Genomic DNA, 16,421 nt, shown 5'->3' on the forward strand with positions numbered 1-16,421 from the left:
TGTTCTCCGATCAAATCATCTTTTTTTGTTTTCCAGTAAACAGTAACATAAATACAAATTGTTTAATAATAACCATAAAGTCTCATAGGCTGAGGTTTAAGTATTTATACTTCATATGGTAAGGAGACAGATATTGGACAATTTCTAGACTCCTAAAGATTTGGCATTAAAAACAAAAACCTCAGTCATCAGAATTCCTATTTCTACGTTTGTGACTAACTACATAAATAACCATTGGAAAACAGGACTTTCCAAGCTAACTTTCCAGTTAGACTTTAATCTTAAACGAAGTGTGTATGTGGTTTTATTAATCTATTACGATGCACAAGGTGGATGTCTTTCCATGAATGCTACTTACCACCACTGACATCACCCAATGAAACAGAACACAATACTTACAATTTAATGAAATTCCAACAGCAAACAGTTCCTATGGGTTTTGATTTCTAATACCTGACTACCTAAAGTTAATAAAACTTATTACCTGTTCAACAATTATAGAAAAATCTTTTAAAGTTAAGGAAAATTTGAGGTAAATAAAGAATATTCATTTAAGAATGAAGTAGTCAAGATTTCCTTTTACTCAAAAAAACAAAACAAAACACAAAACACAAAAATCACTTCCAAGAGTCAACCTCCATGTACAAAAAGGCAAGATCAATCACATTTATCACTGGACAGAAAGGATATTCCAAAGGTCTTTAAAAATGGTAATTCATCTCAAAAAAGGAAAATTAATTTTAGCTTTTATATTTCATTCATTTTCAAGACCATATTTGCTTAACAAGATAATTATGCAATTGATACAAAACATACAGCATTTACACTTAACTGTACAAAATAATTTAAGGTTTATAAAAATATTAGAATGTTTAGAGTTGACTGACACAGTCTTAAATAATCTCTTCTAGAGAAGTATAGTAAGACCACTGATTTCCATTTTATTTCTTTTTTAATAAGTCAAAGAAAGGATGCTGCAATGCTTCATCCAAGGTAATTCTTTTCACTGGATCATATTCTAACATTCTTTGAATCAGGTCAAACAGTTTCTCATGTTCTTCATCATGACAGAGCATAAATTCCTGAGGGGAAAAATGACTTTGTTTAAGAAAGACAATAAAATATAGTTAAAACAGTTTTTTTTTGTTTTTTTGTTTTGTTTTACCTTTAATGGTTTGCAGCGTCTCGTAACATATCTACCAGCAGAACTATGTTCCTCCCAATCCAGCTGATTATGATAAAAATACTTCTGTTTCCTATAGGAAAGAGAAGTCTGGATTAAATTTTAAGAAAAAAAAAACCCAAAACCCACATTCTTACCCTGCCCCAACCAGGGGATTGGGGGAAAAGATGGAACCAGAGACATCTCTCTATATATACATAAACATACAATTTCTAAAAATCTCAGCAATAATTATATCGGATACCTTATATGGTATTTTTCCTAAACTTGTGCCCTCTGAAATTTTAGTATCCCACCTAAGTTGTACCATATGTGAAACAATGCCAGCTTCAAAAACAGAGGTTCCTAGATCCATTCCTGTAAATTCTGATTTCACTAGATCTGGAATGGGGCTAGAAATCGTTAACAATTCCCTGGATGACTTCTGCGGTGAAGCTATGTTTTGAAACCACTTATAGTATTCTTGTCCAAAGACGTACATGTGGTTTGCAACAGTCTGGAATTCAAATTTAGATAGGACTCCAAAATCAAGCTCTTTTTACTACTCTATGTATTATTTTTAAATCAACCTAGGAAAACATTTATGCAAAGGTTAACTTGAGTATAAAACCAGCACTTTATTTACTGGATCACAAAGTAAATATTGCATTACTTTTCAAAAACTTGACTTCATGAAAAAGAATTCAAAATCTACAGTCTTTGGAATAAGCAATAACAACAAAGATGGGTTTTCTATAGTTTGAATATAGGCCACTGCATGTACCCAATAAGGACTTTAATCTTAAAAAGCATACCTTGTTTTCTGAATCATGTGTGTTGGTATGGGTCCTAATATACGTTCCATCATTGCCAGGTGTTCTTTACTATGATGAGTCTAAAAAAATAGAAAAAAGAAACTTAGCACTTTCCATTTCCCTACATGCACATAAAAGGAAAACACAAGAAAACAGTGTTTCCGGGACTTCCCTGGTGGTCCAGTGGTAGAGAATACACCTTCCAATGCGGGGGACGTGGTTCGCTCCCTGGTCGGGGAACTAAGATCCCACACGCTGCGGGGCAACTAAGCCTGCCCACCACAACAAGAGAGCCTGCGAGCCACAAACTACAGAGCCCACACACTCTGGAACCCACACACCACAAGTGGAGAGAGAAAACCCATGTACCACAACAAGAGAGAAGCCCACGTGCTGGAATGAAGACCCAATGCAACCAAAAAAAAAGTAAATAAATAAATGTTAAGAAAAAAAAAGAAAATAGTGTTTCCATAAAAGGACTAGATTAGACAGCTATACAATTTATATTACACTCTACTTCAAAGATGGAATAAAACTGAATGAGCTACACTGATTGTCTGATTTCTGAAATGAATTGGTAAGGTTTGTATAGCTGATTGAGGAACAACTTTTTAAGTATATTTTACTGAAGTACAGTTGATTTACAATGTTCGAATAATTTGTTTAATGTAAAACAGAACAGTTTTTCCTTATTTGTATTACTTGCACTGTTTAACTGAGGGATGACTGGGAAGATTACCAAAAACCTGGCTACTCATTTTATCAGTTGCTTAACTAACCTCCATTACCCAATGGATAGCAACTTTGTAACACTAATCCTAGACAATAAAAATACAGTCCCAATAATTCTTACAACCACCTTGAGCTAGGAATGTGGGAACATAACTTTCAAAGAGGTTAAGATACTAGCTCAAGCTCATATAGCTCATCAATGAGGAAACCTGAGCTGTGAACCCAAGTCAAAACTCATATTCTTAAATTACACAGTAACAGAGCTTTGGCTAAAGTAGAATAAATTGTTAAACTAAATGGTACACTCCTAAGCAGAGGCTGGAAAGCTTCTTCTATAAAGGACCAGATAGTAAATATTTTAGGCTTGGATGGTCACAGATGGTCTCCACCACATATTCTTTTTCATTTTTTAAAGCAGGCATCAGAAAGGATATAGTTTGCCAATCCTTGCTCTGAAGAGCAGAGTCTATGTGCAATGCTTTTTAAATCCATTAACTACTGTGCCTAGCACACTGCTTTCAAAATGTTCTTAAGTCATGACAGGAATAAATAATACAAGCTCCATTATCTTCAAAAAGTTCCTTAGTTGAAGACTATTTTGGAGGGTGGAATTAAAATATAAACCACATCTCAAACCAAAGTTAATCATCGACGCTTAAGATCTCAGAATGATTTACAATCATAAAACCATCTGAAGGATTTTATATGTGTCAGAATGAAGAAAGCCAGTGGTAGTTTGATAGGGATTGCATTGAATCTGTAGATTGCTTTGGGTAGTAGAGTCATTTTCACAATATTGATTCTTCCAATCCAGGAGCATGGTATATCTCTCCATCTGTATCCCTATCAAACTACCACTGGCATTTTTCACAGAACTAGAACAAAAAATTTCAAAATTTGTTTGGAAAAACAAAAGACCCCGAATAGCCAAAGCAATCTTGAGAACGAAAAAAGGAGCTGGAGGAATCAGGCTCCCTGACTTCAGACTATACTACAAAGCTACAGTAATTAAGACAGTGTGGTACTGGCATAAAAACAGAAAGATAGATCAGTGGATCAGGATAGAAAGCCCAGAGATAAACCCACGCACATATGGCCAACTTATCTTTGATAAAGGAGGCAGGAATGTACAGTGGAGAAAGGACAGCCTCTTCAATAAGTGGTGCTGGGAAAACTGGACAGGGACATGTAAAAGTATGAGATTAGATCATTCCCTAACACCATACACAAAAATAAGCTCAAAATGGATTAAAGACTTAAATGTAAGGCCAGAAACTATCAAACTCTTAGAGGAAAACATAGGTAGAACACTCTATGACATAAATCACAGCAAGATCCTTTTGGACCCACCTCCTAGAGAAATGGAAATAAAAACAAAGATAAACACATGGGACCTAATGAAACTTCAAAGCTTTTGCACAGCAAAGGAAACCATAAACAAGACCAAAAGACAACCCTCAGAATGGGAGAAAATATTTGCAAATGAAGCAACTGACAAAGGGTTAATCTCCAAAATTTATAAACAGCTCATGCAGCTCAATAGCAAAAAAACAAACAACCCAATCCAAAAATGGGCAGAAGACGTAAATAGGCATTTCTCCAAAGAAGATATACAGACTGCCAACAAACACATGAAAGAATGCTCAACATCATTAATCATTAGAGAAATGCAAATCAAAACTACAATGAGATATCATCTCACACCAGTCAGAATGGCCATCATCAAGAAATCTAGAAACAATAAATGCTGGAGAGGGTGTGGAGAAAAGGGAACACTCTTGCACTGCTGGTGGGAATGTGAATTGGTACAGCCACTATGGAGAACAGTATGGAGGTTCCTTAAAAAACTAAAAATAGAACTACCATATGATCCAGCAATCCCACTACTAGGCATATACCCTGAGAAAACCATAATTCAAAAAGAGACATGTACCAAAATGTTCATTGCAGCTCTATTCACAATAGCCCGGAGCTGGAAACAACCTAAGTGTCCATCATCGGATGAATGGATAAAGAAGATGTGGCACATATATACAATGGAATATTACTCAGCCATAAAAAGAAACGAAACTGAGCTATTTGTAATGAGGTGGATAGACCTAGAGTCTGTCATACAGAGTGAAGTAAGTCAGAAAGAGAAAGACAAATACCGTATGGTAACACATATATATGGAATATAAGAAAAAAAATGTCATGAAGAACCTAGGGGTAAAACGGGAATAAAGACACAGACCTACTTGAGAATGGACTTGAGGATATGGGGAGGGGGAAGGGTAAGCTGTGACAAAGCGAAAGAGAGGCATGGACATATATACACTACCAAACGTAGGGTAGATAGATAGTGGGAAGCAGCCGCAGAGCACAGGGAGATCAGGTCGGTGCTTTGTGACTGCCTGGAGGGGAGGGATGGGGAGGGTGGGAGGGAGGGAGATGCATGAGGGATGGGATGTGGGAACAGATGTATATGTATGCCTGATTCACTTTGTTATAAAGCAGAAACTAATAAAAAAAAATAGAAAAAAAAAGAATGAAGAAAGCATGCACTGTGCTCAACTTTTTCCTTGACCCTATAGCTTACTACCACAAAACCAGACACCACCCCCTAGAAATGTCCGACAGCTATGTTCTAGATATCAAACTTGTCTACAAACTCAGAGTACTTTTAACAGATCTCTACGGAGTAGACAGAAGTTTGGTGAGGTGCCCCATAGCAGTGAACACATATATTCTGCAACAGCCACCTAAGTGACTTATAATTCATCACAGCTTCCTCCCTCCTCATCCTGCATTGCCATAACCTCAAAGCAACCTTGACAGTATTAGCCAGGAACTTCCTAACCACCCTCACCCCATCCAACAACACACCTTGATCAAATCACAACCCTCTTAAAGTTCTCCAATGGTTACACCACTTGAAGCTTTCAAGACTTTTCGTTTTCCGACATAAGCAAAATTATGAGGAAAACAAGTAGAGACCTAAATAACATTTTCTCCTTTTTGTTCTGCCAAGTAAGCCAATAACTATTATCATTTCATAGAAAGAACATTTTAATACCAAAAAAACAGGAGAGATAATTTCTAAATGAAAGCCAGAATGGCAATCCTACAAAATTATTTTCATTTTAGCCCAGTCTGCATTTGGAAACCACTGACACCTAGGATAAAATAAATACCTTTCTATGGCAAACAAGTCCACTATGAATCAGTACTTGCCTACTGACACCATTTTCCTATTTATCCAAGACACTCCGGCAGTACTATTCATCCTTCCTCAACTAGAGTAGCTTCCTTTATGCCTCTTGCATTTATGAATACCATTTCTTCCTGATATGGCCATCACACACTCTAGTTTTCTGACAAACCCTTACTCTTCCTTATAGCTTGGATTAAACTCCCTACTCCTCGGTGATGCCTTCTCTAAGGAAACTTAACCGTTCACCTTTTCTGGGTTCCCTTCTACATTGTTCCATTATAGCAAGTATCACATTGTACTGTACGTTTTCCCATGTCTATCCTGTGTATGTCTTCCTTGAGGAGAGAGATGCTGTCTTTTCATGTTTATACACACAGTGCTTAGAAATGTGCCTAGGGTGTCATACATGCTTAATACAACTTACTGTTTCTGAATTCTTTTAATAAAAGTGCAACATAACCAGAGCTGAATTAAAACTGACCATAGTAACACTAATGTAAATTTATGAAGGAGCATCACAATAAAATGGATCATATGAAGTCAATATGGACCATGTGTTTAAAAGCTCCACATGCAGAATGAATTATGATCATTCACTGAGAGTATTTCATTCAACTATGGTTTTAGAGAAGGATGACTATTTTGCACATGGAAGTTTACATCTTAAGAATAATGACACTATGGCAACTTTCCAATATGGAAACAAAAACTTTAACATGCCTTTATCATTAAAGCTCATTATGAATCAGTAAGTAACATTTACTAAATACATACCTGAAAGACTGTGAAACCAAGGTAATATTCAATAAGAATGCAACCTATGCTCCAAACATCACATGGCTGAGACCAACCTAAAGCTATTTAAAAACAAAACCAAACATTTTAGTATGCAATAATTTTTAATTGCCAATACACAATATCTTTTCCTATGTGGGTGCTCTCTTTATATAGCCCATTTAGGAGAATATGAGAGTAAATTCAGGGTTTACATTTTTAGTTTTATATCAAACATTATTCAGTATGCTTTCAGAGTCCTCCATATCCTTGTATCAACTTACAGTATCTTAACCTGGGGGAGGAGGCATTTTATGGAAAGTAAGAGGGGTTAGCAAATATTCCATAGTCTCTGAATTGCTTGTGCAATGAGGAGCACTGTTATACCCACTTAACGGTTGTTCTATGAAATTTTACATTTTATTAGTGCAAACATAGGTCAATAATTATCCTCAGAGTGTAATTACTAACCCCTTAGCAATTACCATCAGCTTGATATCTGAGTTTATTTCTTCCATTAAAAGAACTAGTAGTGTCACATAAATTATGTAAGAATTATAATGGATATTATAAGCAGTGTCACCCATAAGCAGAATTATACAGATATTTAAAGTTCACATAGAGAGGTATCTATATATGTACTTTCAGGTTGTCTATACATGATCATATATTTTCTCCTTCAGAATTCTCAATAGTAACATTATTCAGAAAAGAAAAAAACACGTAGCCTTAACTCTCTATCTGTTTAGAAAGGAAAAGAGTAAACCATACAGATGTTTTAACCTTTTAAAGATTAAGTTTTTAATAAAAAATAATGTACAAATAAAACCTACTTTAAAAGACATTTCAATTACTTTCAGTAACATTACTGAATTTAAAGACAAAGGAAGAAACAATATATTCAAGGAACTTGACTATGATTTAGCCATTTTTGTTAACCCTCATGGTACTTATCACTTGAACAAAAGGATAATGGAGCATGGTTTCTACTTACAGTAACACATACAAAATCTGCAAATGATAGAGCTTGGATCTAAGGTGAAAGTTTTCTTTTCCAGCGACTCCTGTCTCCCAGTCCAGCTTTCTCCCAAGTGACTGTAAACTACCTCATTCTCTTATGGCTCAGCTCTCATACTCTTTGGAATTTCACATCATTCACTTTTACCAACTTCTGTTTACTACCAACACCCAAGACATGAGACCAACTGCCCTCCTCAGTGGTGGCACCTGACAACATCTTCCTCTGCAACCTAATTCTGCCTTAATCCTCAGGAGTAACACTTCACAAACACACAAAGAACCCTTCTAATCTTCCCATCTGTTCATTTCTTTTCCTAAAGACCAATAACCCCAATTTCAGATTTATATCAACTATCCCCAGCCTGGCCACACATGGGACTGTATTATTACTAAGAATCACTGTATCTTACGCAATCTAGGAGGAGGCCATTAACTAACTGTAAGATACACCACTGTTTTATGAACCAATAACAAAGAAAAAATGCTGTTTTGTCTTATGTTTCCTCACATGTGAAAATGTGGAGAAAAATCTTCTTCTTAATATTGATAAAACACAGCAAGTTATCTCTTTTTAAGCTCTGAAAATACCTCTCTGTCCACAATCTCATCCCACACTCTTTTCTTTTACCTTCATTGCAGGCTTCAGTCCTCAACCATGAATACACTTTCTAAACTACTGCAACACAGCAGCTTCTTTCAGACCATACTAAGCAGAAATCCTAGTAACATCAGTCTCAAAGATGAGTTCCAAAGCTGTGCTATCCTATGTGGTAGCCACTAGCCACATGTGGTTATTTAAATCTAAAAGTTTAATTCATTTAAAATTCAGTTCCTCAGTCACACTGGCTATACTGAAAGTACACAGTAGTCTACGTGTGGCTACTAATGGCTACCATGTTGGATAGTGCAGATATACAACATTTCTATCATCATGGAAAGTTCTACTAGCCAGCACTACATACTGTTCTTAATTTCCCGTCCCTTTTACTAATTCTTTACTCTAGGTAAACATCATTAGTTTGCTTTCACACTCATATTCTCAACTACCAAGTCCTCTTAGACAAAAGGTAAAAAGTGGAAAAGACTGATTCCACAAAGATGTTTTACTATCCAACCTCGGTTGAAACTTACTTTTGGCAAAGTAATATGCTTATACCATTTAACTATCTCCCAATATCACCTGATCTGAATTTTTCCCACTGTCTCCAAGCCCCCAAATCTATCTCTGACTTCCTTGCTCTATCAACATGACTCGGTTTCGAACTTTTAAATTTTGAGGCATAAGATGCGCACTCCCTCACTGAGTTCCCTTTTATTAATATTGAAAAACCCTGCACCTTAACTAATTTTCCTTTCCATGCTTTCCCATGTCAAAGATGATCAAAGAAGCTCTCCTCTTAGACTAGCCCCTCTTTCTTCTCCTCTTAACCTCCATCCACCCTACATCTAGATGTCTGCCAGCCAAATCTTTAGCATTTTCACCAGCACCATGCTTTGTGATGAGACGAAAAGAGGTGCCCACATCGCTTCAAAATCACACTGCTCTCATGTACTTAGCCAATACAGCTTGTTCTCTTATGATCTTGTAAGACTGACTTGTTCAAAAAGAACCACCACCTGGAATATCTTTACAGATGATATCACATTTTTCCCACTCAGGAAAATTATTTATAGCAATGTCCAGACAGCTTTTATGAAAACAGAAAACATTTTCTGTACACTGCTAAGAAAATTACAGCTATCCCCCAACTATCTGCCCCCCAATAAAAGCTATAGAGAACAAAAAATCTCTTTTTCAATTAAAATATCAGGAAGTCTGGTATCTACTAACCCAAAATGACCTCTGGAGCTCTGTAATGCCGTGTAGATACCAAAGTTTTATGATGTTCATCATCGTATGTTGCACTTCCTAAGTCAACAATTTTGATAGCTGTGTTTTTCAGTGTGCGTTCATCACGTTTCTAGAGATACAGATAAGTAAACACAAAGACAAATAAAGATATGAAATATTTTATAGCACTATCCAAAAGGCTTGCACATGAATTCTCTTTTTGAATTTCAAAATAACTCCATGAGAAAGGCAAAGGATTACCCTTTTTGGGTTAAACGTCAGGATGTAAAAAGCCTCAAAGGTAAAATTCCTCATCCAAGGATCACCAAGCTAAATTAATTTTAAAGACAACTACCAAAATTAAAACAAGTGTAACTTACCATTTTTGAATTATACTTGACTACATAGTCAGACTCCACAAATAAAATATTTTCAGGCTTCAGATCTGTATGGGTTAATTGATTATGATGCAAAACTACAAAAGAACAAAAAGACATTATTAGTTTCACTTACAAATTTAATCTGTACTGGGGGAAAGTAGAATTAGTAGTAGAGTGAGGGATCAAAAGTCATTTCATCTTTACTTGCAATGTGCATTTTTAGTGACAATGTTTTGATATGTTGCTTGTCCAATAAAACCTTTAATTTACTGGTATTTAAAAATATAACAAGTATACTTACAATTTATTGACTGACAGATCTGATATGCCATTTGCCTGATATGGTCAATTTGAAAGGGCAGAAAGCTATTTTCTTTAATGAAATCATAGGTACTAAGTCCCAGGAGTTCGAACACAATACAAATATGACCATGATGATCAAACCATTCTAGCATCTGGACACATCGGCTGAAACAGATCAGAATAAAAATAATTCAGTTCACAGAATTCTGATTATTTCATGTAACATAATGGATCACAGTTCCAAGTTTATTACTTACAAGACATTATTGGGATCAGTACTATTTAAATGCTCTAATACTTCGATTTCTGAATGAGCTGCTTCACGATATTGTCCCACACTTTTTATGATTTTCACTGCTACATGTATGCCACCCCTTAAAAACAAAATGAAAATGGTAAATGTACAGAAGCGCGTTGAAGACATGTATCCTCTAAAGCAGCTGTCCCCAACCTTTTTGGCACCAGGGACCGGTTTCATGGAAGACAATTTTTCCATGGTTGGGGGGAGGGTGTGATGGTTCAGGTGGTAATGCAAGCTATGGGGAGCAGCAGATGAAGTTTCACTCGCTCTCCCACTGCTCACCTCCTGCTGTTAGGCCCAGTTCATACCAGTCCACGGCCCAGGGGTTGGGGACCCCTGCTCTAAAGCATCATCTTATTAACTACCAATCACTCTATGCTATTTCCTTAAAATAATCTTTCAGGATATATTATAGCAGATCTATAAACATTTTTTCAAAACATTTTGACAAAATATACATTATACAGAGTGATGATTTCTCTTAATACTTATGAACGTTAATGTTTGTTTCCAAAAGTTTAAATTTACCTAGATTTTATAAGTAGTTTTTTTTTAAAAAAAGGATAAAAATATAAAACTTGAACATACTACTGCTGAAAACATTCACTCATTTACCAGGCTAGACCGACTGTGCCATATGTTGCATTGGAATCACTGTTAAAAAGAGCTTGTCCCATGTACCTCACAGTCTAATGGAAAAGACAGACACTTGAACAACTTATCATAAGGTTAGAAGTGCCTGGTATAAGGAATAGAGAGAAGAAAGAGCCTAACCATCAGAAGTAGGGGAACTTAGACTTCTTCAGAGAAGAAAGACAACTATCAGTTTGTTAGATAATTCTGGCAAAGGAGACACCATCAATAAGTCATCAAGCCAAAAAACTGTTTAGTGCATTCACGGATGCGAATAGGTATAAATAGCAACCATGTAGGGCAGCGTGTTTTAGACGGTGGCATCTGTAGTACTTCCTAAAAAGTACAGAGGGAATTCCCTGGTGGTCCAGTGGCTTAAGACATGAGCTTTCACTGCCGTGGGCCCAGGTTCAATCCCTGGTCGGGGAGCTGAGATCCCGTAAGCCATGTGGCACGGCCAAAAAAAAAAAAGCCGTAAATGATTTTGAGGAAAAGGATTTCCAAATCTTCAGCTTCCTTCTGTCCTCTTTTCTAAACCTGATCTTCTTCAATACAAGCCAGCAGTCAACCCTGCATTTTTCACTATGGCCTCCACACATTACAAAAGAGAACCCCATGCACGTGAAATTAATATGGCAAGGTTTGTGCCCCAGGCTGTTTATAAAAAAGAAAAAAAAGTCTTTGAGGCAAAAATTTTTTAAGTGGCTGGATAGCAAACCTATTCTGAACTCATTTCTTTTGACAAGGTCCCAATGAAGTTGTGGGCTGATATATAATCATCAAAATAAATTTTTAATGATTTATCTCCCTATGTTGTATAGCATATATCTCAAGACTTAAAAGAATTACTATAAAACTGCTTTGACAAAACTTCTTCTAGTCTCATCTATTTCATCATATGGACAAGTTTTCTAATTGCTAATAAGCTATAAAAATGAACAGTGCTAATAGTTATAAAAATGAAAAATGGATAATGGTGTCAGCTAATGCTACTATAGTAATCATATTGCAGTATATAAATGTTTCAAACCAACGTTATACACCTTAAACTTACAAGCTTTCATGTTACTTGTCAATTAAAAAAAAGAAAAATGGAAACTTAATGCTAAAACAGTAAGATTTATCTATGGTCACATGAACTCATTTTTTCAAGGCCCCAACCATCTCAATAAAAGATATATTTTCAATTACATTGTATGTTTTAGGTCTAATAAGTATCAAAATTTGTAACAGATTTGTACTTGATCAATTGAATACTGTTCATTGGAATATCTCAAATACTCAGTCTTGGAACCTCAAGAAATTTTTAAAAGACCTAAATGGGACAACTAGTGAAATGTGAATCAGGTTGTAGATAAGCTGGCAAAACTTGAAAATACATATAACATGTAAATATAGAGAATGATTAAACACTGTAAAATGTTAACATTTGTGGAATCTGGGTGAAGAATATATGGGAATTCTTAGCAACTTTCTTAAGTCAAAGTATTTCAAAGTATCTGAAAATTTTACTGTATGTTCACATTTTTGTCATAGAGAGGAAACGGTGATAATAAAAGACACTTAGGATAATATTCTTTATGAAAAGTGAAGTAAAAGTTACGTTCAAGATAAAGCATTTCTAAGTATTCAAGAAAGGTTTATTCATGGATGACAGGAGGTATCAAGCTGTTGTATTTATATTCCCCCAAACATATTTAGAAAGAGAAATATGTTTTTTTTTTAAAAAATCAGCATTTACAATAAGCTGGAAATTACATCCTCAACTATTTTATGATGAAAAGTTGAGATGTCAGTTTAGAAATGTGCAGTTTCCACTAAACTGTTTTAAGATGTTCACTTACAAAAAAATTTGCAATCGCAGAATAGAGGTCCTAGAGGAAAACATGAAAATGAAGCAGAGAGGGTCAAATAACAAAAAGTTTAGTATAACTCATTAAAGAATCTGGACTTTATTCTGTAGGCTTCAAGTAATATAATTTATTTATAGTTTGAGAAGCTAACCCTAACGTGCAAATATTATCCTTTGGAAATAAAAGTTTTTGAACCAAGAAGATTAGACATGCGAATTTATTGTCTCTGCAATTCAAAAGTAGGGTAAAGCACTCCAAATCTCTTATAGAAAGCTAAGGACCTAAGTTCTGGGAAAGTCTTCACTTGAACACTGACATTAATTTCAATGAACTCCATCTGATAAACATTTTCAGCATTCTTGGTCAAAATCCATACTTATGGTAAATAAATCATACACAGTTCAAGAACTTTTGAATACTTATACCTCCTAGGAAAACACATAGCTACCACTTAAATTCCATTTCATCTAAATTATGGATCCTTCTCCACCAAAAATATCAGAATGTTCAAAAAAGAAAAACAACAAACTTACATGCCATGATCAATGCACTCTACAACTCTGCCAAAGGCCCCTTCTCCCAAAGTGTTCACGATTTCATCTAAAGTGAGCGGGGAGAAAGAAGTGTAAGTACATGAGTACAAATTATCAGTTATTCAAATAATGAATGCTTAAGTGTGGATTTTTTTCAAATGCTCTCTATTAAAGCATAATTAAGGTTCCAGCCCTCAAATTATTTTATTTTCAGCTGCTACAAAAATAATTTAGATAGAGCTATCTTTCTTGCTCTAATCTCAAATTCCACTGATTATTTTGGAACTTTAGAGTAGAAATATTTAAACTCTATAGAAAAGAAGAAATACAAAAGAACAACAAACAAACCCACAAAAAACAAAACAAAAAAGCAATGAAGAGTTCTTTAGCCCCCCCGCTGACAAACTATTCTTAAAAAGATTCTGTCTGCAAACTTTAAAAAGTGTTGAAAAATATTCTATACATCTTGCTTTTAGAACGTCTCCACTTTGACAGATAAGGTGACCCTCTTCATCATCTTCTATACTCCTGGATCTTTTCCTTTGGTGGCTCTTCTGGAACGGCAAGTGGGCAGCACCAAGATCGTCCAGCCAATCAATATAGCAGAGTGAATTCAGGGCAGAATACGCAATTCATTCAGCGGGGAGATATTCAGGCATTCAGATAAGAACCAGGCCACGAACAGTTGGCAGGAGCAATTTCAAATTCAGTCCCCAGAAATTCACAGGACACAGTTTATGTTACAGAAGAAAAACATGGCAAGATTTTCAGATAAGATACTTAAAGTGGCAATAGAATAAACAACACAATTGTCTCTAAAATACTGACTTAATTGAAGTCTGAAATTTAAAGAATGCAATGTCATGATCTATTAATCTCATTATAAAATAGCCTATGCAGTGAGTTGCGATGCCTAGTTTGTCAGGAAAATGTTTTAAAATGTCAAGATTAGTTCAAATTGATACTTAGCAATATTTTTAAACATACTTATTAAAATAAAAGGGGAAAATAAAGGCTAATGTCAATGTTTGATCTAATCAATGATAGTTCTACTGAAGAAAACTTGGGGAGGAAAATAATAATTCATAGTTTACTGCAAACAAGTGAAGATTCATGAGGGCAGGCTTTCTGGACAATAATTTCCCCTTCAGCACCCACTTTCAGAACTCCAATAGAACTAATTGCAGATTGTGCTATACACAGGGTAAGTATCCCCCAGTGCAACTTTCTACATTTCTCTCCAAGTACTGGGAAAGGGGTTTCTTTTAAAGTAAAAAATGTTTAAGATGAAAGAAAAGATGGGTGCTTCATCTTTTCGTATGATTATGTTATAAAAGATAAAAATATTTTTAACATTAAAATCAAGAACCTCATGATCTGGTCTGCAGAAAATGAGTAAATGTGGGCAAATGAGGACTAACTAAAAAATGCAGATTAGTTGTAAGAATTTGGAAGTTTCCTTTAAGGATTCAAGTAATATAAACACAATTATATTCATATAGTATTATAAACTTTTTCAAACTTATTGGCTCAGTAAGAGCTTTTACACACAAATAAGTATCCACCCAAAATGAAAACAAAATCAATCATACCGAACGTGACTGATTACTTGAACAGTGTCTATTACACTTCCTTTTAGGACTGCTTCTCCAGCTTCGGACTGAAGATTTACTGCAGTGGATTCGATAACTGCTTTCAATGTCTCTGTGATAACGTCTAGGAACATATCTTTTGCAGTAGTCATTTCTGTATTCATCCATGTTAGGAACATATCTTTTGCAGTAGTCATTTCTGTATTCATCCATGTTAGGAACATATCTTTTGCAGTAGTCATTTCTGTATTCATCCATGTTAGGAACATATCTTTTGTGGTAGTCATTTCTGTATTCATCCATGTTAGGAACATGTCTTTTGAGGTAGTCATTTCTGTATTCATCAATATTAGGAACATATCTTTTGCAGTAGTCATTTCTGTATTCATAAATGTATCTCCGGTCCCGATAATATCTCTCATTCAAGAGCCTTGCTCCTAAATAATGACTGCAAACACATTAAAGGATTTAAAATTATTCTCTTCATTCTAGAACGTTATAACGTTTAACCACATTTTAACGTGGTTAAAATAAAACATTCTCTCAAGAATTCCTGGTTTAAACAGCTAACTCAATAAAAGAAAAAAATACAAATTGATGAATTAGAATTTATATTTAACTCACAAAACTTAAATAATTTTACTTTAAGCAACAAGTAAATGGGTACATATATCTCTATTAATATATACTGCTATGAAGGAACAAACCTTGGGTCAAATCATTCAACATATTCAGTGTTTACTTGATTAAGTGTCCCTTTACCTTCTGGTGAAAGTTAAGACCAAAAATTCACAAAACTGCTCTTCTGAAATTCATCAATCTTATGATATATGCATCTGTAACTAAGCTCTCTTCCTTTTTGCAGAGCCATACACAACATGAGGCAGGCAAAACACGATTCCTTTCCTTCTTAATGTAAGTTAGGTATCTCTGGCACACAGAGTTCTTTCACCAAAGGTGTATTAGAGCTAAAAGGAATCTTAAATATATTTCAGGCCTTTCATTGTACAGATGACTACACTGAGATCCCTAGAAGGAAAATGATTTGCCATGGTTGTAGAGCACATTCTAAATCCTATTGTATGTGCCAGTATTATTACACACACCACCTATTCCATCTCCTTTTCTCTATTTCGAGCTTCCTGTTTCTTTCTGAGAAACAGACAGCACAGCTTTTGAAGGCTGCTTCATGTGCCAAAAATATCTAAAATATATCCCCCTCAAATGAGAAAAGGTTCTTGTAATTGCTTGCTTAGGATTTCCCAAACCCCTACTTCCCTTTGCATTTTGAATTTCCTG

The 16,421-nt window shown here is 35.2% G+C and overlaps 1 protein-coding gene across 1 annotated transcript in view; it reads right to left on the reverse strand.

The window, feature by feature from the left end:
• Window positions 1-845: 845 nt before the first annotated feature.
• LOC132487161 (dual specificity protein kinase CLK4-like) overlaps window positions 846-16,421 on the reverse strand; it is a 35,833-nt gene continuing 20,257 nt past the window's right edge. Inside the window, exons 3-14 of the mRNA XM_060094915.1 lie at window positions 15,516-15,570; window positions 15,123-15,290; window positions 13,994-14,084; window positions 13,531-13,597; window positions 10,468-10,584; window positions 10,209-10,375; window positions 9,908-10,002; window positions 9,528-9,657; window positions 6,677-6,759; window positions 1,978-2,057; window positions 1,166-1,256; window positions 846-1,082 (exon numbers count right to left, since the gene is read on the reverse strand). Coding sequence (XP_059950898.1) covers window positions 942-1,082; window positions 1,166-1,256; window positions 1,978-2,057; window positions 6,677-6,759; window positions 9,528-9,657; window positions 9,908-10,002; window positions 10,209-10,375; window positions 10,468-10,584; window positions 13,531-13,597; window positions 13,994-14,084; window positions 15,123-15,290; window positions 15,516-15,570 — 1,285 coding nt within the window. The 3' untranslated portion in view covers window positions 846-941. The remainder of the gene's footprint in view (window positions 1,083-1,165; window positions 1,257-1,977; window positions 2,058-6,676; window positions 6,760-9,527; window positions 9,658-9,907; window positions 10,003-10,208; window positions 10,376-10,467; window positions 10,585-13,530; window positions 13,598-13,993; window positions 14,085-15,122; window positions 15,291-15,515; window positions 15,571-16,421) is intronic.

This window comes from Mesoplodon densirostris, chromosome 3, assembly GCF_025265405.1.
Source record: "Mesoplodon densirostris isolate mMesDen1 chromosome 3, mMesDen1 primary haplotype, whole genome shotgun sequence".
Lineage (NCBI taxonomy): Eukaryota > Metazoa > Chordata > Mammalia > Artiodactyla > Ziphiidae > Mesoplodon > Mesoplodon densirostris.